The sequence below is a fragment of the Salmo salar genome, chromosome 09 (assembly GCF_965601325.2).
Source record: "Salmo salar chromosome 09, fSalSal1, whole genome shotgun sequence".
Classification (NCBI taxonomy): Eukaryota; Metazoa; Chordata; class Actinopteri; order Salmoniformes; family Salmonidae; genus Salmo; species Salmo salar.
In genome coordinates this window covers 49,163,464-49,189,887 of record NC_138299.1, presented here as the reverse complement: position 1 = coordinate 49,189,887, position 26,424 = coordinate 49,163,464, and the positions used below count along the sequence as shown (strand labels likewise).

Genomic DNA, 26,424 nt, shown 5'->3' with positions numbered 1-26,424 from the left:
ATCAGGACATGTTGGTCCTCAGGACAGCATCCAGGCCCCCACCCTTTAACAGCCTTATTAGTTAAATAAAATGGATACCCTCACAGCTCACAAATGTCTATTTCTATGGCGTATGAAAACATATATGTGTGTGTGTGTGTGTGTGTCTCGTGTGTGTATATAAGTGTGTGTGTTCGTCTGAGAATGTGTTGTGATGCCCCTGTCTGAAGCTGAAAGGGTGAAACTATACCCCAGAGAACCCTGTCTGAAGCTGAAAGGGTGAAGCTATACCCCAGAGAACCCTGTCTGAAGCTGAAAGGGTAAAACTATACCCCAGAGGACCCCGTCTGAAGCTGAAAGGGTGAAGCTATACCCCAGAGGACGCTGTCTGAAGCTGAAAGGGTGAAACTATACCCCAGAGGACCCTGTCTGAAGCTGAAAGGATGACACTATACCCCAGAGGACCCTGTCTGAAGCTGAAAGGGTGAAACTATACCCCAGAGGACCCTGTCTGAAGCTGAAAGGGTGAAACTATACCCCAGAGGACCCTGTCTGAAGCTGAAAGGATGACACTATACCCCAGAGGACCCTGTCTGAAGCTGAAAGGGTGAAACTATACCCCAGAGGACCCTGTCTGAAGCTGAAAGGGTGTACCAGGTTCATCAGTTTAGACGGAGGAACCTGGTACACACTTTCCTGGCATTCCACTTAGACTGGTCAGAAGTAGTGCACTTTATTTCCCATAAGGCCCTGGTCAGAAGTAGAACACTTTATTTCCCATAAGGCCCTGGTCAGAAGTAGAACACTTTATTTCCCATAAGGCCCTGGTCAGAAGTAGAACACTTTATTTCCCATAAGGCCCTGGTCAGAAGTAGAACACTATTTCCCATAAGGCCCTGGTCAGAAGTAGAACACTTTATTTCCCATAAGGCCATGGTCAGAAGTAGAACACTATTTCCCATAAGGCCCTGGTCAGAAGTAGAACACTTTATTTCCCATAAGGCCCTGGTCAGAAGTAGAACACTTTATTTCCCATAAGGCCATGGTCAGAAGTAGAACACTATTTCCCATAAGGCCCTGGTCAGAAGTAGAACACTTTATTTCCCATAAGGCCATGGTCAGAAGTAGAACACTATTTCCCATAAGGCCCTGGTCAGAAGTAGAACACTTTATTTCCCATAAGGCCATGGTCAGAAGTAGAACACTACACTGGGAACTAGTGTTCCATCTAGAGCCTCGCTAAACCTACTGTGAAGACAACGGAAAAAGCAGACCAGTGTTCAAAAGAGGAACTTGACGATGCCAACAGGTATGACATGTACAGACTGTCAGGAAGACAGCAGAGGAACGGAACAGGAACGCATGTCATCCAGAACATCTCTAGTTACAGCAGGAGGAGGAGGACAGGTGTTTGATCCACACAGATCAGGTCAGACATGTTGGGTTAGGAGACAATAAGGACACTCTGTAAATCAGAGCAAATATTGTTTCTACTATGTTATTTTATATGATAAGAATGAAATGGAAAGTGAAGGGGATACTATAGAGTCCTCCATGCCCAAAACCACAGCCTTGACCACTATATAAAACCTCTTACACAGGCCTCCAAACTCAGCCTGGCTTTATTATAAGCTCTCTCTTCTTCATGTTCCTTCATGCTGGATAAAAAGCCTGACATAAGATGGCTGCTCTCCCACCTTGTTTCTTGAGCTCTTCTAGCTGTTCTTCCTTTAGGTCCAGCTGGTCAGTGAGTCTGGAGGCTGAGTCCAGCGCTGCATTAGCCTCATCTAGGTTGATCTGAGAGAGTAACAGAGCGAGAGACAGAGCGCGCGCGCGCGAGAGAGACAGAGCGCGCGAGAGAGAGAGAGCAGAGCGCGCGAGAGAGAGAGACAGAGCGCGCGAGAGAGAGAGACAGAGCGCGAGAGAGAGAGAGACAGAGCGCGAGAGAGAGAGAGACAGAGGCGCGAGAGAGAGAGAGACAGAGCGCGAGAGAGAGAGACAGAGCGCGAGAGAGAGAGACAGAGCGCGAGAGAGAGAGACAGAGCGCGAGAGAGAGAGAGACAGAGCGCGAGAGAGAGAGACAGAGCGCGAGAGAGAGAGACAGAGCGCGAGAGAGAGAGAGAGCGCGAGAGAGAGAGCGCGGAGAGCGCGAGAGCGCGAGAGAGAGAGCGCGAGCGAGCGAGACAGAGCGCGAGCGAGACAGAGCGCGAGAGAGACAGAGCGCGAGAGAGACAGAGCGCGAGAGAGACAGAGCGCGAGAGAGACAGAGCGCGAGAGAGACAGAGCGCGAGAGAGACAGAGCGCGAGAGAGACAGAGCGCGAGAGAGACAGAGCGCGAGAGAGACAGAGCGCGAGAGAGACAGAGCGCGAGAGAGACAGAGCGCGAGAGAGACAGAGCGAGACAGGGATATGATAAGTAGACCAATAAGTCAGAATGTAACATAAGGACTATATGATTGAGGAGTGAATGTGTACTTGGTGAGAGTCGTTATGAAGTGTCCTACCTGAAGTGCTGAGGCTCTGTCCTCCAGTTTAAGTGCTTTTCTCCTCCACTCGTCCTTCTCCCTCTTGTATTTATCAAGCTCTGACGAATACATCGCTTTCTCTTCTGTTGGGAAGAGAACAGAGAGAAGAGGTTCATATCTTTATAAAGACCAGAAGAGCTCTATTTTCTCTATCGGAGTTGATGTTGCCTTTAGATTAGACTGGTCCCAGATCTGTGTGTGGGATAGCATCAAGTTGGCTATAGAGCACAAACAGATCTGGACACCAGGCTATATTCTCACTACAGCCTCAGTGACCATAGAGTTAGCTATACAACACTAACAGATCTGGATACCAGGCTATATTCTCACTACAGCCTCAGAGACCATAGAGTTGGCTATACAACACTAGGCTATATTCTCACTACAGCCTCAGAGACCATAGAGTTGGCTATACAACACTAACAGATCTGGATACCAGGCTATATTCTCACTACAGCCTCAGTGACCATAGAGTTGGCTATACAACACTAACAGATCTGGATACCAGGCTATATTCTCACTACAGCCTCAGAGACCATAGAGTTGGCTATACAACACTAACAGAGCTGGATACCAGGCTATATTCTCCCTACAGCCTCAGAGACCATAGAGTTGGCTATACAACACTAGGCTATATTCTCACTACAGCCTCAGAGACCATAGAGTTGGCTATACAACACTAACAGATCTGGATACCAGGCTATATTCTCACTACAGCCTCAGTGACCATAGAGTTGGCTATACAACACCAACAGATCTGGATACCAGGCTATATTCTCACTACAGCCTCAGTGACCATAGAGTTGGCTATACAACACTAACAGAGCTGGATACCAGGCTATATTCTCCCTACAGCCTCAGAGACCATAGAGTTGGCTATACAACACCAACAGATCTGGATACCAAACATAATCAACATGCATTACAGCAGAGAGGCTAGCCTGGTCCTAGACCTGTTAGTGGTCTTGCCAACTCCAATGGTCCTTATCATGGCATTACACCGATCATAGACGCTATCTACACAGCACAAACTGATCTGGGATCAGACTAGCGGAGGGCCAGTAGTCTTGCCTTGCTGGAACTGCTCTAGCACCATCTGGAGGTTGGACAGGGACACGGCGTACTGGTTGACCTGGTCCTGTGCTGCTCTGAGCTGGATCAAGGCCTCGTCTCTCTGCCTCACCGTTCCACTCAGCTGCTCCTGGAGAGACTCCACCTGGAGAGACGCCTGGTGGCTACAAGACAAATAAAGAAGATGACTCACGTTTTTCTACTCCCCTTTTGCTACCCAAACCTCTTTCAGAGGGGTTGGGATAGGGCAGAACACAAACTTTCCATTGGACGTACATTTCTGTGTTTGTGGACACGGGACGATAAAGTATTTATCCGTCTGTAACTCAACCATCACCAGTGATAAACAGACCATCTGTTTTCAGGGTCTTGTTCATTAGGACATACAGTAGCAAAAAATGTTTTCAAGACGTTTCAAAATGTTCAGATAGTACTTCCCTGTTTCATCTTCATGCCTACTGAACATGTTTACCTGGTGCTCTCCACCTGACTGGAGGAAGTGGCCAGTCTGTCGTCCAATAGCGTGACTCTCTTGCGTAGCTCCGCCTCCCTGTCCTCAGCAGCCAGGACCTCCCGTGTGTAGGAGTCCTCTATCTCCAGCAGGTGGTTACGTAGCCGGTCCAGCTCCAACTTTAACCGCTGCTCTCTGTCCTTCACATGCTGCAGCTGAGAGAGAGAGAGACGGACAGGGAGAGAGGAGAGACAGGGCAAGAGTGAGAGAGAGAGGAGACAAACGGAGCGAGAAAGACAGGGAGAGAGAGAGAGGAGACAAACGGAGCGAGAAAGACAGGGAGAGAGAGGAGAGGGAGCGAGAAAGACAGGGAGAGAGAGACAGAGAGAGAGGAGAGAGACAGACCAAAAGAGAGAGAGCCATAAGGAGAGAGAGAAGAAAGAGACGGGGGGGAGAGAGAGAAAGAGAGAGACAGGGAGAGTGGTCACATGGGGGGGTTGATATTTACCAATAGCAGAATATTTCACTACAAATAATATTTGATTGCCATATACTATCCATAAATATATCTGATAAGGAAAGTATCATATATCCGATACGTATTGGTTATGAAAGTGTTACGTATTTGTTACGTATTGGTTATGAACGTGTTAGGTATTGGTTATGAACGTGCTACGTATTGGTTATGAACGTGCTACGTATTGGTTATGAACGTGCTACGTATTGGTTATGAACGTGTTAGGTATTGGTTATGAACGTGTTAGGTATTGGTTATGACTGTGTTACGTATTGTTATGACTGTGTTACGTATTGGTTATGACTGTGTTACGTATTGGTTATGACTGTGTTACGTATTGGTTATGACTGTGTTACGTATTGGTTATGACTGTGTTACGTATTGGTTATGACTGTGTTACGTATTGGTTATGACTGTGTTACGTATTGGTTATGACTGTGTTACGTATTGGTTATGACTGTGTTACGTATTGGTTATGACTGTGTTACGTATTGGTTATGACTGTGTTACGTATTGGTTATGACTGTGTTACGTATTGGTTATGACTGTGTTACGAATTGGTTATGACTGTGTTAGGTATTGGTTATGAATGTGTTACGTATTGGTTATGACTGTGTTAGGTATTGGTTATGAATGTGTTACGTATTGGTTATGAATGTGTTATGTATTGGTTATGAATGTGTAACAACCCCCCTAACAGGTGTCCTTCAAATAATAGCAGTATGTGATGGGGTGGACGATATGGCCAAAATATCAAACCACCATTTTCCTAACGGAAACCCTGGACGGGCCACCATTTTCCTAACGGAAACCCTGGACGGGCCACCATTTTCCTAACGGAAACCCTGGACGGCCACCATTTTCCTAACGGAAACCCTGGACGGCCACCATTTTCCTAACGGAAACCCTGGACGGCCACCATTTTCCTAACGGAAACCCTGGACGGCCACCATTTTCCTAACGGAAACCCTGGACGGGCCACCATTTTCCTAACGGAAACCCTGGACGGCCACCATTTTCCTAACGGAAACCCTGGACGGCCACCATTTTCCTAACGGAAACCCTGGACGGCCACCATTTTCCTAACGGAAACCCTGGACGGGCCACCATTTTCCTAACGGAAACCCTGGACGGCCACCATTTTCCTAACGGAAACCCTGGACGGCCACCATTTTCCTAACGGAAACCCTGGACGGGCCACCATTTTCCTAACGGAAACCCTGGACGGGCCACCATTTTCCTAACGGAAACCCTGGTGTGTATCCATCCATCCTACCTCTGTCTGTACGGCTGTGGTATCCATCTGTTTCTGTTTGAGAGCCAGCATGACCTGGTCTCTCTCCTGCTGGAAGGCAACAGCTTTCTCCTGCATGGACCTCAGCTCATTCAGCAGCTGGTTCAGCTCCCCAGACTTCTGACTGTTGCCCTGGGAAACGTATCAATAAAAATCAATCAGCTGGTCCTGCTTCCCGCTCTTCTGACTGTTGCCATGGGACACCGCAATGGAACGGTCAGGTTATAAAAACACACACACACACAGTCACACACACAGTCACACACACAGTCACACACACAGTCACACACACATATATAGTCACATATACCGGATAGGTGCAGTGAAATGTGTTGTTTTACAGGGTCAGGAAATAATACATTATTGATAGGTTTGTAAAAAGATTTAACCAAGTGTTTGTCAATTTATTTAAATTATTTTATAGCCTATTTTACTTCGATTGAATTTTTATTTTCTTTCACTAGATCTGTAATCTATTACTCATTATAAACTGGGTGGTTCGAGCCCTGAATGCTGAATGGCTGACAGCTGTGGTATATCAGACTGTATACCACGGGTATGACAAAACATTTATTTTTACTGCTCTAATTACGTTGGTAACCAGTTCATAATAGCAATAGGGCACCTCGGGGGTTAGTGATATATGGCCAATATACCACGGCTAATGGTTGTATCCAGGCACTCCGCGTTGTGTCGTGCTTAAGAACAGCCCTTAGACGTGGTATATTGGCCATATACCACACCTCCTCTGGTCTTATTGTTTCAATAAAGGATTTGAGTTATAGCATTTCAAGTCCCAAAGGATCATTCTCTCAAATGTATAGTTAGTAGTTTACATTAAGTGATTTTGTACAGTACAAACATCCTAACCTGTTCTCTGTCCTTGAGCATCTTCTCCATGGCGGCAGCCTTCTCCGACATGGCGCTCCTCTCAAACTCCTTTTCCCTCATGAGGAGGGACACCTGCATGTTGGTCTCCTGCAGGGCTCTGAACTCTGACTCCTTCTCCCTGCTCCGCTGGGCCACAGCCTCGTTCTCATCCTTCAAAAGAACACAACTTTATGGTCCAGGTTTCAGCCAACAAGGGAAATGTGTCTTCTGCTCCGCTCTCAACCCCCTCCAGACAGCACACTTGACCCTCACAGTTGACCCTCACAGTTGCAGTGCAGTGCCGCTGGATGGAGAGCATGTTGTGGGTTTAAGGGCCTTGCTCAAGAACCCAACATCTTTAGGATGTGAACTTAGCAGCCCTCCAGATTTCAGATCAATCCAGCCCAGGATTGGAACTGGCTACCTTCCGGCTAAAAGTTTTAACTCCTTAGCCACTGGGCTACCTACCTTCAGCTTCCTGGTATCCATCTCCAGGATAAGGGCTCGCTCCTTCAGGTTGGTCACGGCTTGTTTTAACACCTCGTTGTCACTCTCACGGTTCCTCAGGCTCTCACTCACCTGGAGAAATAAACAAATGCACAGATTGAACGGCTGCTAGAACTTTCTGCTTTGCACCTATGTGGACACTCAAAATGGCTGCTAGAACTTCCTGCTTTGCACCTATGTGGACACTCAAAATGGCTGCTAGAACTTCCTGCTTTGCACCTATGTGGACACTCAAAATAGCTGCTAGAACTTCCTGCTTTGCACCTATGTGGACACTCAAAATAGCTGCCAGTCCACTCATTATATTATAATTCACCTGAATTGACCGTTGTACTCATTCTAATGAAGGGGTCATTACTCACTTGATTCAGTTGCAATTGAATATAGATTTTATTAAATATAGATTCTATTGAATATAGATTTTATTTAAAGTTACATGTCTTAACAGCATACGCTGTGCCTTTCTTATATCTCTCTCTCTCTCTCTCTCACACACACACACACACACACACACACACACACCTGGGTGAGTTGATCTCCTTTAGTCTTGATGAGCAGGTCTTTCTCCCTGACAGAGCGCTGCAGAGCGTCCAGTCTCTCTCTGACCTGTCTGGACTCCTCAGCTTGGCCACGCTGCTCGCTGTCTGACACCTGGGCTGAGTTAGACAAGCGGTGGTTGTTCTCCAGCAAGGTCCTGATCATAGTCTCCCTCTCAGACAGGAGGGCTCTCAGAGACTCCAGCTCCTGTCTTAGTCCTTCCTGGTTCCCTGGTGTTGCAGGTGCTGCCACCTGGTGTCTGGGAGGTTCCACTGCAGCAGGAGGCTGGGCAGTAGACATCAGAGCAGCAGACAGTGTGGTGACTTGGGGACTCTGCGCCACACTGTCCAGTTTCCCCAGGAGGACATCTTTAGTACTGCTCAGCTGGCTGATGGTCTGTTGGACGTGGGCTAGCTCGTGACTGAGACTGCCTAGTTTCCTCTCCTTCTGCTCATAGCTGTGGATCAGACGGCTGTAATCCACCGAGAGATTCGAGGTGCAGTCGTTGTCAGCATCCACCTATAGGATTAGAGCCAAACAGTCCTTTATTCATCACAATAAGGCTGCTGAGTGACAATCACTAGTAGGTTCAGTGGGCTGGCCTACACGTCACATTGTAGTTGACAGTAGGGTTGGGCGATGTCAACCTTTGTCCTATCGTGATCATGTACCCATAAAACATTATGATTTACGATGCCAACACCCCAATTGGGACCCCTCAAAAAAACTAAACAGAAAACTGACAAATTATAATGTTGTTGAAAGACTTTCCTTTCAGGTGGAGGAGAAGAAGAGGTGTCTCTGTGTCAGTGATGGACCAGTGTCTGATGAGGAACAGGCTGTCTTAACGTAATGAGTTAGGTTATAGGACTACATCATGATGGACCAGTGACTGTGTGATGAGTGTATATGGTGTCTATGGTGATGTCTATAGGGTCTATGGTGATGTCTATAGGGTCTATGGGATCTATGGTGATGTCTATAGGGTCTATGGTGATGTCTATAGGATCTATGGTGATGTCTATAGGATCTATGGGATCTATGGTGATGTCTATAGGGTCAATAGAGTCTACGGTGATGTCTATAGGGTCTACGGTGATGTCTATAGGGTCTACGGTGATGTCTATATGGTCTATAGGGTCTACGGTGATGTCTATATGGTCTATAGGGTCTACGGTGACGTCTATAGGGTCTACGGTGATGTCTATAGGGTCTAGGGTGATGTCTATAGGGTCTACGGTGATGTCTATAGGGTCTACGGTGATGTCTATATGGTCTATAGGGTCTACGGTGACGTCTATAGGGTCTATAGGGTCTACGGTGACGTCTATAGGGTCTACGGTGATGTCTATAGGGTCTACGGTGATGTCTATAGGGTCTAGGGTGATGTCTATAGGGTCTAGGGTGATGTCTATAGGGTCTACGGTGACGTCTATAGGGTCTACGGTGACGTCTATAGGGTCTATGGTGATGTCTATAGGGTCTACGGTGATGTCTATAGGGTCTATGGGATCTATGGTGATGTCTATAGGATCTATGGTGATGTCTATCGGATCTATGGGATCTATGGTGATGTCTATAGGGTCAATAGAGTCTACGGTGATGTCTATAGGGTCTACGGTGACGTCTATAGGGTCTATGGTGATGTCTATAGGGTCTACGGTGATGTCTATAGGGTCTATGGGATCTATGGTGATGTCTATAGGATCTATGGTGATGTCTATAGGATCTATGGTGATGTCTATAGGATCTATGGGATCTATGGTGATGTCTATAGGGTCAATAGAGTCTACGGTGATGTCTATAGGGTCTACGGTGATGTCTATAGGGTCTACGGTGATGTCTATAGGGTCTACGGTGATGTCTATAGGGTCTACGGTGATGTCTATATGGTCTATAGGGTCTACGGTGACGTCTATAGGGTCTGCGGTGACGTCTACAGGGTCTGCGGTGACGTCTACAGGGTCTGCGGTGACGTCTACAGGGCCTGCGGCGACGTCGACAGGGCCTGCGGCGACGTCGACAGGGTCTGCGGCGACGTCGACAGGGTCTGCGATGTCGACAGTGTTTATAGGGTCTATATGGTCTACGGTGATGTCTGTACGGTGATGTCTATAGGGTCTACGGTGATGTCTACGGTGATGTCTATAGGGTCTACGGTGATGTCTATAGGGTCTACGGTGATGTCTATAGGGTCTGGCGGTGATGTCGACAGGGTCTGCGGTGATGTCGACAGGGTCTGCGGTGATGTCGACAGGGTCTGCGGTGATGTCGACAGGGTCTGCGGTGATGTCGACAGGGTTTATAGGGTCTACGGTGACGTCTATAGGGTTTACGGTGATGTCTGTACGGTGATGTCTATAGGGTCTACGGTGATGTCTATAGGGTCTGCGGCGACGTCTATAGGGTCTGCGGCGACGTCTATAGGGTCTGCGGCGACGTCTATAGGGTCTACGGCGACGTCTATAGGGTCTACGGCGACGTCTATAGGGTCTACGGCGACAGCTATTGGGTCTACGGTGAAGGCTATTGGGTCTACGGTGATGTCGACAGGGTCTACGGTGATGTCGACAGGGTCTACGGTGATGTCGACAGGGTCTACGGTGATGTCTATAGGGTCTACGGTGATGTCTATAGGGTCTAAAGGGTCTACGGTGATGTCTATAGGGTCTACGGTGATGTCTATAGGGTCTACGGTGATGTCTATAGGGTCTACGGTGATGTCTATAGGGTCTACGGTGATGTCTATATGGTCTAAAGGGTCTACGGTGATGTCTATAGGGTCTATGGTGATGTCTATAGGGTCTACGGTGATGTCTATAGGGTCTATAGGGTCTACGGTGATGGCTATAGGGTCTACGGTGATGTCTATAGGGTCTATAGAGTCTACGGTGATGTCTATAGGGTCTACGGTGATGTCTATAGGGTCTACGGTGATGTCTATAGGGTCTACGGTGATGTCTATAGGGTCTACGGTGATGTCTAAAGGGTCTACGGTGATGTCTATAGGGTCTATAGGGTCTACGGTGATGTCTATAGGGTCTACGGTGATGGCTATAGGGTCTACGGTGATGTCTATAGGGTCTACGGTGATGTCTATAGGGTCTATAGGGTCTACGGTGATGGCTATAGGGTCTACGGTGATGGTCTACGGTGATGGCTATAGGGTCTACGGTGATGGCTATAGGGTCTACGGTGATGGCTATAGGGTCTACGGTGATGGCTATAGGGTCTACGGTGATGGCTATAGGGTCTATAGGGTCTACGGTGATGGCTATAGGGTCTACGGTGATGTCTATAGGGTCTATAGGGTCTACGGTGATGGCTATAGGGTCTACGGTGATGGCTATAGGGTCTACGGTGATGGCTATAGGGTCTACGGTGATGGCTATAGGGTCTACGGTGATGGCTATAGGGTCTATAGGTTCTACGGTGATGGCTATAGGGTCTATAGGGTCTACGGTGATGGCTATAGGGTCTACGGTGATGGCTATAGGGTCTATAGGGTCTACGGTGATGGCTATAGGGTCTATAGGGTCTACGGTGATGGCTATAGGGTCTACGGTGATGGCTATAGGGTCTATAGGGTCTACGGTGATGGCTATAGGGTCTACGGTGATGGCTATAGGGTCTATAGGGTCTACGGTGATGGCTATAGGGTCTACGGTGATGGCTATAGGGTCTACGGTGATGTCTATAGGGTCTACGGTGATGTCTATAGGGTCTACGGTGATGGCTATAGGGTCTATAGGGTCTACGGTGATGGCTATAGGGTCTATAGGGTCTACGGTGATGGCTATAGGGTCTATAGGGTCTACGGTGATGGCTATAGGGTCTACGGTGATGTCTATAGGGTCTATAGGGTCTACGGTGATGTCTATAGGGTCTACGGTGATGGCTATAGGGTCTACGGTGATGGCTATAGGGTCTACGGTGATGGCTATAGGGTCTACGGTGATGGCTATAGGGTCTACGGTGATGGCTATAGGGTCTATAGGGTCTACGGTGATGGCTATAGGGTCTACGGTGATGGCTATAGGGTCTACGGTGATGGCTATAGGGTCTACGGTGATGGCTATAGGGTCTACGGTGATGGCTATAGGGTCTACGGTGATGGCTATAGGGTCTACGGTGATGTCTATAGGGTCTACGGTGATGGCTATAGGGTCTACGGTGATGGCTATAGGGTCTACGGTGATGGCTATAGGGTCTACGGTGATGGCTATTCTATCCATTGTGTGTATTTGTTGTTGTGTCCTTTGCATGCTTGATGGTATTTTAATGTACGCACAAGAGCCGCAAACTAAATATCCCCACGATGATAATAGTCATCATTATCATAATCTCAGGTGGACAGACACACATTACAGAACTGTCATCGCAGCATCTGTCAACAGACGTTGGGACGAGACAACTAAACGAGGACCTTTGTTCAGGTATGCAGAATATTTCAATAATGATTATTTGGATAAAAATCAGGATTTCACAAGTTCTCGCCATCTTTTTAATTTGGGAAGGGGACGAGACATTGGGCCATCTGCGGGAGTTTCCGTTTAGGGTGACTTCGCCAACCGCGTTAGTACTTTATCTTAACATTATTACTGCTGGGGAGGCTCATTATCATTACATATTACATATGATTCATTATTTTAATATGTTATCATGGTTACCTGTCCCTGTAGCTTGTGGAGCTCTTCTACCAGCTGGGCAGATTCATGCTGCATGTTCTTTACCGTGGTGATCACCTGCATCTTCCACTCCTCCATCTTCTTCACCTGAACCATTACAATACATACATTAGACACAGCTACATTAGACACTCTGTGCAAGAGGCGTCACTACAGTCCCTCGGTTTGAATCCGGGCTATATCACATACGGCCGTGATTTAGAGTCCCATAGGGCGGTGTACAATTGGCCCAGCGTCGTCCGGGTTTGGCCATCATTGTAAATTAGAATTTGTTCTTAACTGACTTGCCTAGTGAAATAAAGGTTAAATAAAAAATAATTAAAAGACACAGCTACACCAGGCCACAGCCTCTACATCAGCCTCAGCCTCTACATCAGCCTCTACATCAGCCTCAGCCTCTACATCAGCCTCAGCCTCTACATCAGCCTCAGCCTCTACATCAGCCTCAGCCTCTACATCAGGCACCTTCAATATATACATTAGACACACATTTATTGCACTTTAAAAACAGTGATTCCTCATCTGTGATGTGAATAATGTTTTTATGTCCTGTGAGAAGGTTTTACGACACGAGGCATAGTTTCGTAAAAACAGACAAAACGCTAATATTTTTTTTATCTTGCCTGTTGTTTCAGTGTGTCCCTCTCCTGCAGCAGCTCTTCAAACTGATTGGAGCTGACGCCTCCAGAGTCTCCTGCCTGCAGCACCGACACCAGGGTCTGGCACTTCTGTGTCAGCGCGTCGATCTCAATGTCCTTCTCTCTGATAACAACAAGAACAATAATAATAAGAATAATAAGAAGAAGAAAAAGAAATTGTATTTGCATACTCAAGGACACGAGAATAGAATTAAACAGCACATAGACACGTAACATTACCAAGTAGGGCACAGTACACTAGAGGGGGCATGATGGCACGAAAATACAACTATATATTACACATACATACACTAGAGTTCAAAAGTTTGGGGTCACTTAGAAATGTACTTGTGTTTGAAACAAGAGCACATTTTTTTGTCCATTTTTAAAATAACATCAAATTGATCAGAAATACAGTGTAGACATTGTTAATGTTGTAAATGACTATTGTAGCTGGAAACGGCTGATTTTTTATGGAATATCTACATTAGGCGTACAGAGGTCCATTATCAGCAATCATCAAAAGGCTAATTGATCATTATAAAACCCTTTTGCAATTATGTTAGCACAGCTGAAAACTGTTGTACTGATTAAAGAATGAATAAAACTGGCCTTCTTTAGACTAGTTGAGTATCTGGAGCATCAACATTTGTGAGTTTGATTACAGGTTCAAAATGGCCAGAAACAAAGACCTTTCTTCTGAAACTTGTCAGTCTATTCTTGTTCTGAGAAATGAAGGCTATTCCATGCGAGAAATTGCCATGACACTGAAGATCTCGTACAACGCTGTGTACTACTCCCTTCACAGAACAACGCAAACTGGCTCTAACCAGAATAGAAAGAGGAGTGGGAGGCCCCGGTGCACAACTGAGCAAGAGGACAAGAACATTAGAGTGTCTGGTTTGAGAAGCAGATGCCTCATAAGTCCTCAACTGGCAGCTTCATTAAATAGATGCTGGCCTTCTAGGCAGAGTTCCTCTGTTCAGTGTCTGTGTTCTTTTGCCCATCTTAATCTTATTGGCCAGTCTCAGATACGGCTTTTTTTTTTATGGACTCCAAAAACGGTATCATTTAGCAAACACTTTAATTTAAATGGACTTGCAGTCATGCACGCATTCCCGGGAATGGAATCCACTATCCTGGAGTTTCAAGCGCCTTGTTCTACCAACTGAGTTACTGTATTTTTGTACCAAATGTACAACACAACTATACCTGATGATCCGGGACAGGTTCTGGATGGTCTCTCTGAACATCTCCTGGCTGCCTGAGGGGTCAGACATGGTGGACAGCCTCTGGTTCTCCTGCTGGACCTTGAGGAGCACAGCTTCCTTCCCTGCTACAATGTCCATGATGCGATGGTAGTCTGACCTCAGCTGACTGTTCTCCCTCGTCTTCTCATTCAGCACCGCCAGCACCTAAATTAATAATACATTTTACTTTAAGAAACCCAAATTCACTTTACAAAGTCACCAATAACCAAGTAAAAAGGTTTAAATTCTGTTTTTACAACATCTGTACTACTACATGTAGACTACTGCATCAATACTATATACTACATGTAGACTACTACTATATACTACATGTAGACTACTACTATATACTACATGTAGACTACTACATCTATACTATATACCACATGTAGACCACTACATCTATACTATATACTACATGTAGACTACTACATGTAGACTACTATATCTACACTATATACTACATGTAGACTACTACTACTACAACATCTATACTATATACTACATGTAGACTACTACATCTATACTATATACTACATGTAGACTACTACTACTACATCTATACTATATACTACATGTAGACTACTACTACATCTATACTATATACTACATGTAGACTACTACATCTATACTATATACTACATCTATAGTATATACTACATGTAGACTACTACTACATATATACTATATACTACATGTAGACTACTACATGTAGACTACTACATGTAGACTACTACATGCAGACTACTACTCCAACATCTATACTATATACTACATGTAGACTACTCCTACATCTATACTATATGTAGACTACTACATCTATACTATATGTAGACTACTACATCTATACTATATACTACATGTAGACTACTACATCTATATACAGACTACATCTATAGTATATACTATATGTAGACTATTACATCTATACTATATACTATATGTAGACTACATCTACATATATACACTACCGTTCAAAGGTTTGGGGTCACTTAGAAATGTCCTTGTTTTTGAAAGAAAAGTACATTTTTGGTCCATTGAAATAACATGAAATTGATCAGAAATACAGTGTAGACATTGTTAATGTTGTAAATGACTATTGTAGCTGGAAACGGCAGATTTTTTATGGAATATCTACATAGGCGTACAGAAGCCCATTATCAGCAGCCATCACTACTTTGTTCCAGTGGCACGTTGTGTTAGCTAATCCAAGATTAATCATTTTAAAAGGCAAATGTGTCATTAGGTAAATGCAGAACACTCGCAAAACACCAGTCTCAACGTCAACAGTGAAGAGGCAACCCCGGGATGCTGGCCTTCTAGGCAGAGTTGCAAAGAAAAAGCCATATCTCAGACTGGCCAATAAAAAAAAAAGATAAGATGGGCAAAAGAACACAGACACTGAACAGAGGAACTCTGCCTAGAAGGCCAGCATCCCAGAGTCACCTCTTCGCTGTTGACATTGAGACTGGTGTTTGCGGGTACTATTTAATGAAGCTGCCAGTTGAGGACTTGTGAGGCGTCTGTTTCTCAAACTAGACACTAATGTACTTGTCCTCTTGCTCAGTTGTGCACCGGGGCCTCCCACTCCTCTTTCTATTCTGGTTAGAGACAGTTTGCATTGTTCTGTGAAGGGAGTAGCACACAGCATTGTACGAGATCTTCAGTTTCTTGGCAATTTCTTGCATGGAATAGCCTTCATTTCTCAGAACAAGAATAGACTGACAAGTTTCAGAAGAAAGGTCTTTGTTTCTGGCTATTTTGAGCCTGTAATCAAACCCACAAATGCTGATGCTCCAGATACTCAACTAGTCTAAAGGCCAGTTTTATTGCTTCTTTAATCAGGACAACAGTTTTCAGCTGTGCTAACATAATTGCAAAAGGGTTTTCTAATGATCAATTAGCCTTTTAAAATGATAAACTTGGGTTAGCTAACACAACGTGCCATTGGAACACAGGAGTGATGGTTGCTGATAATGGGCCTCTGTACGCCAATGTAGATATTCCATTAAAAAAAATCTGCCATTTCCAGCTACAATAGTCATTTACAACAACAATGTCTACACTGTATTTCTGATCAATTTGATGTTATTTTAAAAACGGACAAAAATAAAAATAAAAAAGTGCTTTTCTTTTAAAAACAAGGACATTTCTAAGTGACCCCAGACTTTTGAACTGTAGTCTACATGCAGTCTACTTGGCAAATAAAGTTTATTCTGATTGTGATTGTGACCTGCTCTCTCTCAACAGCGTAAGCCTGCAGTTGCTGCTGGAGGAATATCACGTCCTGGTTGTGGCCTCCTCCCCCAAGGGAGACTCTAACATGCAGTGCCTGGATCTCCAGGTCCTTCAGAGAAATAAATGGTATATTTCAATAAGACAAAACGTTACATAGCCTCAAAACATGGTTAAACTATACATTTGATATCATGGATGGTCAATTCTTCGCATCCATAGTACCGTCGATGAATTTGAGAGACGTTACATTTCTCCAGCCCCCATCCCTCCAGCTTTTTACTAAAACAGTTGTTTGAACTGCATATTGTCCTTTTAAAGATACATACCTTCTGCAAGACCATCTGGGAGAGTTTCCCAATCTCCTCTCTGGAGACCACCAGTTGGTCCAGCTGTCTGGTCAGGTTCATGTTCCTCTCATTCAGCTGGCTGATCTCAGTCTCCTTCTCCTTGATGCCCTTCAGGTTCAGATTACATGTATTAGCAAGGCCACTGTTGCTCAAGTCAAGTGAGATGGATGATTACATTTATTTTTCTTTTTTTTTTGTCATTTAACAGAAGTCAGATTATTTTGTAGATTATTATTAAATAATAAAATGCAGGAAATACCTTCACCAGACGGTTTATCTCCACCTTTGACAGGTCATGTTTCTCGTTGTCGTTCTCTCCGTTATTCAGTGACGACTGGGTCTTGTCTTCCTGTTGGAGGATGACCCCTTCCTGTTCCTGGGAGGAGTGGGTGTGGCCGAGGTGATCTACTTCCTGCTGCAGGCGCCCAATCTCCTCGTCCTTGGCGTGGATCAGCCTATCGTAGTTCTCTCTGCTCTGCTCGTGGCGTTGGTGGGCCTGCTCCAACTCATTCTGCTGCGCCAGGAGAGACTGCTGGGAGGAGAGGAGGTGACCCCGCTGCTCCTCCACTCTCCTCTTCAGGGAGTGCCCCTCATCCTCCAGCCCGTCTCTGGAGCTCTTCAGCTGGCTGATCTCATTCTCCAGTTCTGTGATTCACATTTTCTGAATCTGAATGTGACTGTCGTCAATGAGGCAATTCCTTTTTGCAGGACTCCAGACTGCGACTTTTTTTTTTTTTTTTTTAAAGTATTTTGCGACCCTTTGTACGAGTTACATTTTTATTGTTCGCACTGAACATTCTACCTGGTCACCTCAATCAAAACTTCCTATTTTCTGGGGCGGATAAAACCATGAATTTGTTAAACAGTAAAAGGCATTATCCTCATGATTGCTGTAATAAAAAGGGTCTGCCCCTACCGCTGTGCCTGTTTCGCTGGGACCGGCTGCTGTAATGAGTGAGCCTCTCTCACACCTCTCAGAATTGCTTGAAGACTTCTACTTTGGAAGCAATTATTTGACCAAATTAAAGAGAGGACAGTCAACGCTTTCTATAGGTGTAATGTTTATTTCTTAACGCTCATTACCGAGCGCAAAGCACACACTATTTTACAAATCAAGACGTCTAATCTGGTATGGCTTTGTAATACGTAACAACCTCGGCCATCACGAGTGAACTAGGCCACATCGCAACGTATGTTTTTATTAGGACTTACATTTACTGTTAGATTAATACATGGTGTTGTGTTTAAAGTTAGCGATCTAGCTTACGTGTTTTGAGTTTCTACTTCCTCAGGTGGTGAGCTAGAACCAATCGAATTAGGCCTATATATAAAAAAAATTGTGCATCGCACATAAAAGATGACGGAAAATGAATCAAAATCGAACAACAAAAAATACCTAATTCTGGAGCCCTGTTTTGACAGTAAGATATAATAAAATGTGCATAATGTTCAACCCAAAACTCATATCAAATGAGTGGATTGAGGATGCATAATAAAATATTTATTATCACGTATTCCTGTTTGGACTGTTAGATGGAACAACGTATTTATTGAATACAATTTCACGAGTCTATTACACTTCTTAATGAAGTATTGTGAATGACTTCATAATTACTTAGGAAGAAATTATGAGAATTATTTATAATAATAATAATAATAATAATAATACAAATAATTATTACTATATAATAGAATTATCACAATAATTACACTTAGTGTGTGTCCCCAACACCTCTTTTACGCTGCTGCTACTCTGCTTATCATATATGCATAGTCACTTTAACCATATCTACATGTACATACCTCAATTGGCCTGACTAACCGCTGCCTCTACACACTGGCTACCCGGACTATCTGCATTGTGTCCCGCCACCCGCCAACCCCTCTTTTTACGCTACTGCTACTCTCTGTTCATCATATATGCATAGTCACTTTAACCATATCTACATGTACATACTATCTCAATCAGCCTGACTAACCAGTGTCTGTATGTAGCCCCTCTACTGTGCACAGCCCCTCTACCGTGCACAGCCCCTCTACTGTGCACAGCCCCTGCTGTATATAGCCCCTACTGTATATAGCCTCTACTGTATATAGCCTCTACTGTTATTATTTATTGTCTTTTTACTGGTTTTTTTTACTGGTTTTTCTTTAGTTATCTATTGTTCACCTAATACCTATTTTTTTACTTAAAATTTGCACTGTTGGTTAGAGCCTGTAAGTAAGCATTTCACTGTAAGGTCCACACCTGTTGTATTCGGCGCACGTGACAAATAAAGTTTGATTTGAAATGTATTTATTACGTGACGGCTGCAAAACTTATTTTTTGGGGTGACACCAAATCATGGGCTGGTGCCACCAAGGGAAAACGTTAGTCTGGAGCTATGACAATACATACAGACGAACTCACATAATATTATAAACAACAGCAGATAGCCAATTCTATTTACCTGTGATGATGTCCAGGGTGCGTGGCTCGGACAGGCCGGAGTGCTGGGGTCTGTTCTGCTGGTCCCTGAGGCGATCAATCTCCTCCTGATGGGATAATCATCTGTTATTACACTTTTATTTACATTCATTTATCATCTCAAAATACTTTAAAACCAGGGGGGGAACAACACTGCAATTTATAAAAACAAAAACAAATAACTAATGATTAGATGGACTGTCACGGCAGGCCGGGTAGTTCAGTCACGGCAGGCCGGGTAGTTCAGTCACGGCAGGCCGGGTAGTTCAGTCACGGCAGGCCGGGTAGTTCAGTCACGGCAGGCCGGGTAGTTCAGTCACGGCAGGCCGGGTAGTTCAGTCATGGTTGAGGAGTCAGTGAGAAAGGTAAGCGGTGAGAATGAACTTTCCCCGAGGGGAAAAGTAACAGACACACAGTACTGCTGTATACAAAATAGACACTGTACATTACACACTCAACATGTGTCACTATCCAAATGAATAGCATAATAGATACATTGCACGTTACCCATGTCCTACATATTGTAGACGTACCTTCAGGTGGCTCTTGTCCTCCTTCATGCCTCCCAGCTGCTTGTCCTTCTCCTCCAGAGCTCCTCTCAGGGTCTCAGCCTCCTGGGTGGCTGCCTGGACCACGGCCTCCAGCTCCCTCTGGGTGGCGGCCATGTTAGCTCTCAGGCTCTCTGTGAAGGAGTCCTTCTCCTGGAGATTCACATTTACAATTAAAAAAAATTAAAATAACAGTTTTATGAAAGGCGCAATCTGCAATTCCTACATACATTTTTGTACTTGTAAATTTGTGATATATAACGGCATTGATTATAGAAAAAAATATATAACTTATAAATGTCTCATGAGCTTCGTTCAACTGTCCCCATCAGAAAACAAACGTTCCACTCCATTGTTTGTAAACATCGTAATTGTAAACAAACACTGTATAGCTCCAACACATGGTTCCATTTACCATTTTGATCTTGTAGTCAGTCCTTGCATCCATAGCTCTGTCTATGAATTATGAGAGTCATTACATTTCTGCAGCCATATCTAGCCTTAATACCCCAAAAGGTGACAGGGTGACCGCTTTGTAGTTGTTTTAACTGCAGATTGACCCTTTAAATGTCAGAAAGGTCTGTCACAGAGTTAGATAAAAAGGACTCGTGGATATACCCGTTTATAACGTAAAAGATGAGTCCTCTATCTAACTCTATGGTATGTCAGCTGACCTGGAGGAGGTCGGTCAGCTGTTTCTGTCCGGCCACGGTGATGGACAACATCTCGTTGGTGTCTCTGTGGTCGGAGGCCATCTGCTCCACGTCTCTTCTGAGCTGGAAGATCTCCAGATCTTTCTCCTGGTTCAGCCTCACGGTCCTCTCATGCTCCGTCTGCAAGTAATCAAATCAAACTTGATTTATATAGCACTATAAACAAAACATTTGGTTCAAAGTCAATGCTTAACAAATTAAATGAAAATATTAAGTGAGAAAGATAAAACAACTTTCTAGATAAATATGAAATGAAGCCAGATAAATTAAGATATTAAGTGTCCTGGCTGGTCTCTAACAGTATCATAATGATTTTTTAAATTCTTAATTAAAACATTTTTTTATTTAACTACGCAAGTCAGTTAAGAACAAATTCTTATTTACAATGACGGCCTACCGGGGAACAGTGGGTTAACTTCCTAATGATAAATTAAGATATTGCTAGACCAGCCAGGACACTAAATATCTTCGTTTAACATTTGGGGCGGCAGGTAGCCTAGTGGTTAGAGCGTTGGGACAGTAACCGAAAGGTTGCTGAATCGAATCCCCGAGCTGACAAGGGGCAGAACGACAGATTTTTACCTTGTCAGCTCGGGGATTCGATATTAAGTGTCCTGGCTGGTCTAACAGTATCCTAATGATAAACAAAGATATTAAGTGTCCTGGCTGGTCTAACAGTATCCTAATGATAAATTAAGATATTAAGTGTCCTGGCTGGTCTAACAGTATCCTAATGGTAAATGAAGATATTAAGTGTCCTGGCTGGTCTAACAGTATCCTAATGATAAACATAGATATTAAGTGTCCTGGCTGGTCTAACAGTGTCCTAATGATAAATGAAGATATTAAGTGTCCTGGCTGGTCTAACAGTATCCTAATGGTAAATGAAGATATTAAGTGTCCTGGCTGGTCTAACAGTATCCTAATGATAAACATAGATATTAAGTGTCCTGGCTGGTCTAACAGTGTCCTAATGATAAATGAAGATATTAAGTGTCCTGGCTGGTCTAACAGTATCCTAATGATAAATGAAGATATTAAGTGTCCTGGCTGGTCTAACAGTATCCTAATGATAAACATAGATATTAAGTGTCCTGGCTGGTCTAACAGTGTCCTAATGATAAATGAAGATATTAAGTGTCCTGGCTGGTCTAACAGTATCCTAATGATAAATGAAGATATTAAGTGTCCTGGCTGGTCTAACAGTGTCCTAATGCAGCAGTCTCCGGCACACATCGTCTACAACATGGGTCCACGGATGGCCGAGAGTCTGCGGATTTCTGCTCCTCCCTTGTACTTGATTGATGAAATGAGGTCACAAATGAGTTAGGAACTCCCCTCACCTGGATGTCTAGGTCCTAATTGAAAGGAGAAACACAAAAAACCTGCAGACACTAGTCCCTCCATGGAATGAGTTTGACACCCCTGGCTTACAATGTCTGCATATGTTAAAATCCAGACTAGGGGCCTTTGACATAACCTCTCTCTGTACCTGCCCACTGACATCCATCTCTCTCTGTTCAATAACATCAGAGAATACCTTGAAAATATCTAAAATATATAAACAAAAATGAAATGAAGATAGATAAATTGATTAAAACAACAGTGGACCTGCAGTGCCGAGGCGTCCATGGAGCGGGCAGCGGTCAGCTCCTCGATGGTTTGCTGGTACTGCCTGACCTGCTCCTGTAGTCCCTTCTCTGCCTGGCTCAGTTCCCCTTCCAGCTGGCTCTTCTCCAGCTTCAGAGCCTCGATACGGGTGTCCTTCTCCAGGACCGTCCTGGTGAGAGCGGCCTGGACCTCCCTGACCTGCCTGGCCAGCTCCTCTATCCTCCCCTGGGCCTGCTCAGCCTCTGTCTTCAGCCTCTGCTTCTCCATCTTCATCTCATAGTCTTCTGACATCACTTTCTCCTGGGAGCTCCTCATCTCAGCCAGCTCTCTCCTGAGCTCCTCCAGCTCCTCTCTGGACCCCCCGGATTCTCTCCCTCTCTCCCCAGCCTCACACAGCTCTGCCCGGGCAGCAGACAGCTGCTCTTCCCTCTCCAGTATGGTTCTTTGGAATTCCTGGGTCTCCCTGCGTGCCTCCTTGCCCATCTCTGTTACCCGTCCAAGTTTGTCTCTCAGCTCCGTAATGGTGCCCTCCAGCTGCTGCTTGCCCATGTGTAGGTCGTTGAGAGTGAAGGCACTCTGGCTCAGTTTCTCTTGCTGGGCCTGTAGCTCTTGCTGCAGTGCCACCGTCTGGTCGGTGGTGGTACTGAGCTCTGATTGAAGCCTCGCCACAACAGCTTCAGATTCCTTTAGCTGAACAGAGAGCTGCTCCTTCACTGAGATCACATGCTGTAACGTGGAGACACAACACAAAAAACAATAAACATGTCAATAACCTCGTCTAGGTAGTGTTACTTTGCTGTGTGTCTGACTAATATAAGCTTTGTAGACTGTAGACTTGTTTGATAGCATAACACAAATGTGAGTGACAAACCATAAACTGATCACGTAACCTTGTCTTTAACTAAATTCACAATGAAATGACCATTTCCCTGTTCAAAAAAACCCAGTGTAGTCTGTACAAGTTCAAACCAGACCTGTGTAGCCTGCTGGTTCTGTCTGTCCAGTTCTTCCAGCTCGTTGAGGAGGGTATCTCGTTCCTCCTGGATCTCTCTCAAAAACTGCTCCCTCTTCTCTAGCTCTGCCCTCAGCACTGATACCTGCTCTGTGGCGGCTAGGGAGGACTCCCCTCCATCAAGGCTGTCTGACTCTACTCTCTCCTCGGCCCTGGCAAGTCTCTCCTGTAGATTCCGCTAAGGAGGAAAAAAGAAAAACATTTAAAAAAAAAATGTCAACAGTAATGAAATAATCCAACTGAAAATAGCTCTCATCGAACAGCAAACGCCAACGTAGAAAACCCTTCTCAGGGCCCACTCTAACCCTCTCTGAGGCAACTCACTATTACACTTTATTCATAGTTATATGTACATATCTACCTCAATTACCTCGTACTCCTGCTCATTGACTCAGTACTGGTACCCTGTGTATAAAGCCTAGTTATCATTACTCAGTACTGGTACCCTGTGTATAAAGCCTAGTTATCATTACTCAGTACTGGTACCCTGTGTATATAGCCTAGTTATCATTACTCAGTACTGGTACCCTGTGTATAAAGCCTAGTTATCATTACTCAGTACTGGTACCCTGTGTATAAAGCCTAGTTATCATTACTCAGTACTGGTACCCTGTGTATATAGCCTAGTTATCATTACTCAGTACTGGTACCCTGTGTATATAGCCTAGTTATCATTACTCAGTACTGGTACCCTGTGTATATAGCCTAGTTATCATTACTCAGTACTGGTACCCTGTGTATAAAGGCTAGTTATCATTACTCAGTACTGGTACCCTGTGTATATAGCCTAGTTATCATTACTCAGTACTGGTACCCTGTGTATATAGCCTAGTTATCATTACTCAGTACTGGTACCCTGTGTATATAGCCTAGTTATCATTACTCAGTACTGGTACCCTGTGTATAAAGCCTAGTTATCATTACTCAGTACAGGTACCCTGTGTATAAAGCCTAGTTATCATTACTCAGTACTGGTACCCTGTGTATATAGCCTAGTTATCATTACTCAGTACTGGTACCCTGTGTATATAGCCTAGTTATCATTACTCAGTACTGGTACCCTGTGTATAAAGCCTAGTAATCATTGTTCATTGTGTATTTATTATTACATTTGATATTTATCTATTATTTCTCTATTTTCTTTCTCTCTGTATTGTTGGGAAGGTCCCGTCAGGAAGCATTTCACTGTTAGTCCACAACTGTTGATTACCAAGCATGTGACTAATAACCTTTGACCTCTAATAAGACACTTAAATCACATGACCTAGTGCGTCAAACCATAAACCACTTCCACTATCACTACTACCCATCAGTCCAATTCCTATCACTGTGTGTGTCCGTCCGTCTGTCACGAGTGTGGAATGAAGTATGTTCTGTACATCTGTCTCCTACTGGTCATTATCCGCCTAACAGAGGAGCAGTTGAACCTACATATTAAACATACACACACACACACACACACACACACACACACACACATATATATATATATATATATATATATACACTGCTCAAAAAAATATAGGGAACACTAAAATAACACATCCGAGATCTGAATGAATTAAATAATCTTATTAAATACTTTTTTCTTTACATAGTTGAATGTGCTGACAACAAAAACACAAAAATAATCAATGGAAATCCAATTTATAAACCCATGGAGGTCTGGATTTGGAGTCACACTCAAAATTAAAGTGGAAAACCACACTACAGGCTGATCCAACTTTGATGTAATGTCCTTAAAACAAGTCAAAATGAGGCTCAGTAGTGTGTGTGGCCTCCACATGCCTGTATGACCTCCCTACAACGCCTGGGCATGCTCCTGATGAGGTGGCGGATGGTCTCCTGGGGGATCTCCTCCCAGACCTGGACTAAAGCATCCGCCAACTCCTGGACAGTCTGTGGTGCAACGTGGCGTTGGTGGATGGAGCGAGACATGATGTCCCAGATGTGCTCAATTGGATTCAGGTCTGGGGAACGGGCGGGCCAATCCATAGCATCAATGCCTTCCTCTTGCAGGAACTGCTGACACACTCCAGCCACATGAGGTCTAGCATTGTCTTGCATTAGGAGGAACCCAGGGCCAACCGCACCAGCATATGGTCTCACAAGGGGTCTGAGGATCTCATCTCGGTACCTAATGGCAGTCAGGCTACCTCTGGCGAGCACATGGAGGGCTGTGCGGCCCCCCAAAGAAATGCCACCCCACACCATGACTGACCCACCGCCAAACCGGTCATGCTGGAGGATGTTGCAGGCAGCAAAACGCTCTCCACGGCGTCTCCAGACTCTGTCACGTCTGTCACATGTGCTCAGTGTGAACCTGCTTTCATCTGTGAAGAGCACAGGGCGCCAGTGGCGAATATGCCAATCTTGGTGTTCTCTGGCAAATGCCAAACGTCTTGTACGGTGTTGGGCTATAAGCACAACCCCCACCTGTGGACGTCGGGCCCTCATACCACCCTCATGGAGTCTGTTTCTGACCGTTTGAGCAGACACATGCACATTTGTGGCCTGCTGGAGGTCATTTTGCAGGGCTCTGGCAGTGCTCCTCCTGCTCCTCCTTGCACAAAGGCGGAGGTAGCGGTCCTGCTGCTGGGTTGTTGCCCTCCTACGGCCTCCTCCACGTCTCCTGATGTACTGGCCTGTCTCCTGGTAGCGCCTCCATGCTCTGGACACTACGCTGACAGACACAGCAAACCTTCTTGCCACAGCTCGCATTGATGTGCCCTCCTGGATGAGCTGCACTACCTGAGCCACTTGTGTGGGTTGTAGACTCCGTCTCATGCTACCACTAGAGTGAAAGCACCGCCAGCATTCAAAAGTGACCAAAACATCAGCCAGGAAGCATAGGAACTGAGAAGTGGTCTGTGGTCCCCACCTGCAGAACCACTCCTTTATTGGGGGTGTCTTGCTAATTGCCTATAATTTCCACCTGTTGTCTATTCCATTTGCACAACAGCATGTGACATTTATTGTCAATCAGTGTTTCTTTCTAAGTGGACAGTTTGATTTCACAGAAGTGTGATTGACTTGGAGTTACATTGTGTTGCTTAAGTGTTCCCTTTATTTTTTTGAGCAGTGTATACACATACATACACACACATACATACATATATACACACACACACACACACATAATACACATATATATATATACA

The 26,424-nt window shown here is 44.7% G+C and overlaps 1 protein-coding gene across 2 annotated transcripts in view; it reads right to left on the bottom strand.

Moving 5' to 3' along the window:
• The window catches only part of trip11 (thyroid hormone receptor interactor 11), a 63,280-nt gene that overhangs the window by 20,080 nt on the left and 16,776 nt on the right, over nt 1-26,424 (bottom strand). For both annotated transcript variants that reach the window (XM_045723745.2, XM_082955818.1), the window contains 19 exons: nt 23,226-23,441; nt 22,252-22,977; nt 20,602-20,760; nt 19,913-20,080; nt 19,363-19,447; nt 17,172-17,557; nt 16,892-17,020; nt 16,561-16,674; nt 14,290-14,492; nt 13,063-13,201; nt 12,422-12,526; nt 7,737-8,270; nt 7,176-7,286; nt 6,708-6,878; nt 5,820-5,969; nt 4,048-4,241; nt 3,576-3,739; nt 2,484-2,587; nt 1,677-1,776 (listed from right to left, as the gene is read on the bottom strand). In XM_045723745.2, the coding sequence (XP_045579701.1) occupies nt 1,677-1,776; nt 2,484-2,587; nt 3,576-3,739; nt 4,048-4,241; nt 5,820-5,969; nt 6,708-6,878; nt 7,176-7,286; nt 7,737-8,270; nt 12,422-12,526; nt 13,063-13,201; nt 14,290-14,492; nt 16,561-16,674; nt 16,892-17,020; nt 17,172-17,557; nt 19,363-19,447; nt 19,913-20,080; nt 20,602-20,760; nt 22,252-22,977; nt 23,226-23,441 (3,958 nt within the window). The remainder of the gene's footprint in view (nt 1-1,676; nt 1,777-2,483; nt 2,588-3,575; nt 3,740-4,047; nt 4,242-5,819; nt 5,970-6,707; nt 6,879-7,175; nt 7,287-7,736; nt 8,271-12,421; nt 12,527-13,062; nt 13,202-14,289; nt 14,493-16,560; nt 16,675-16,891; nt 17,021-17,171; nt 17,558-19,362; nt 19,448-19,912; nt 20,081-20,601; nt 20,761-22,251; nt 22,978-23,225; nt 23,442-26,424) is intronic.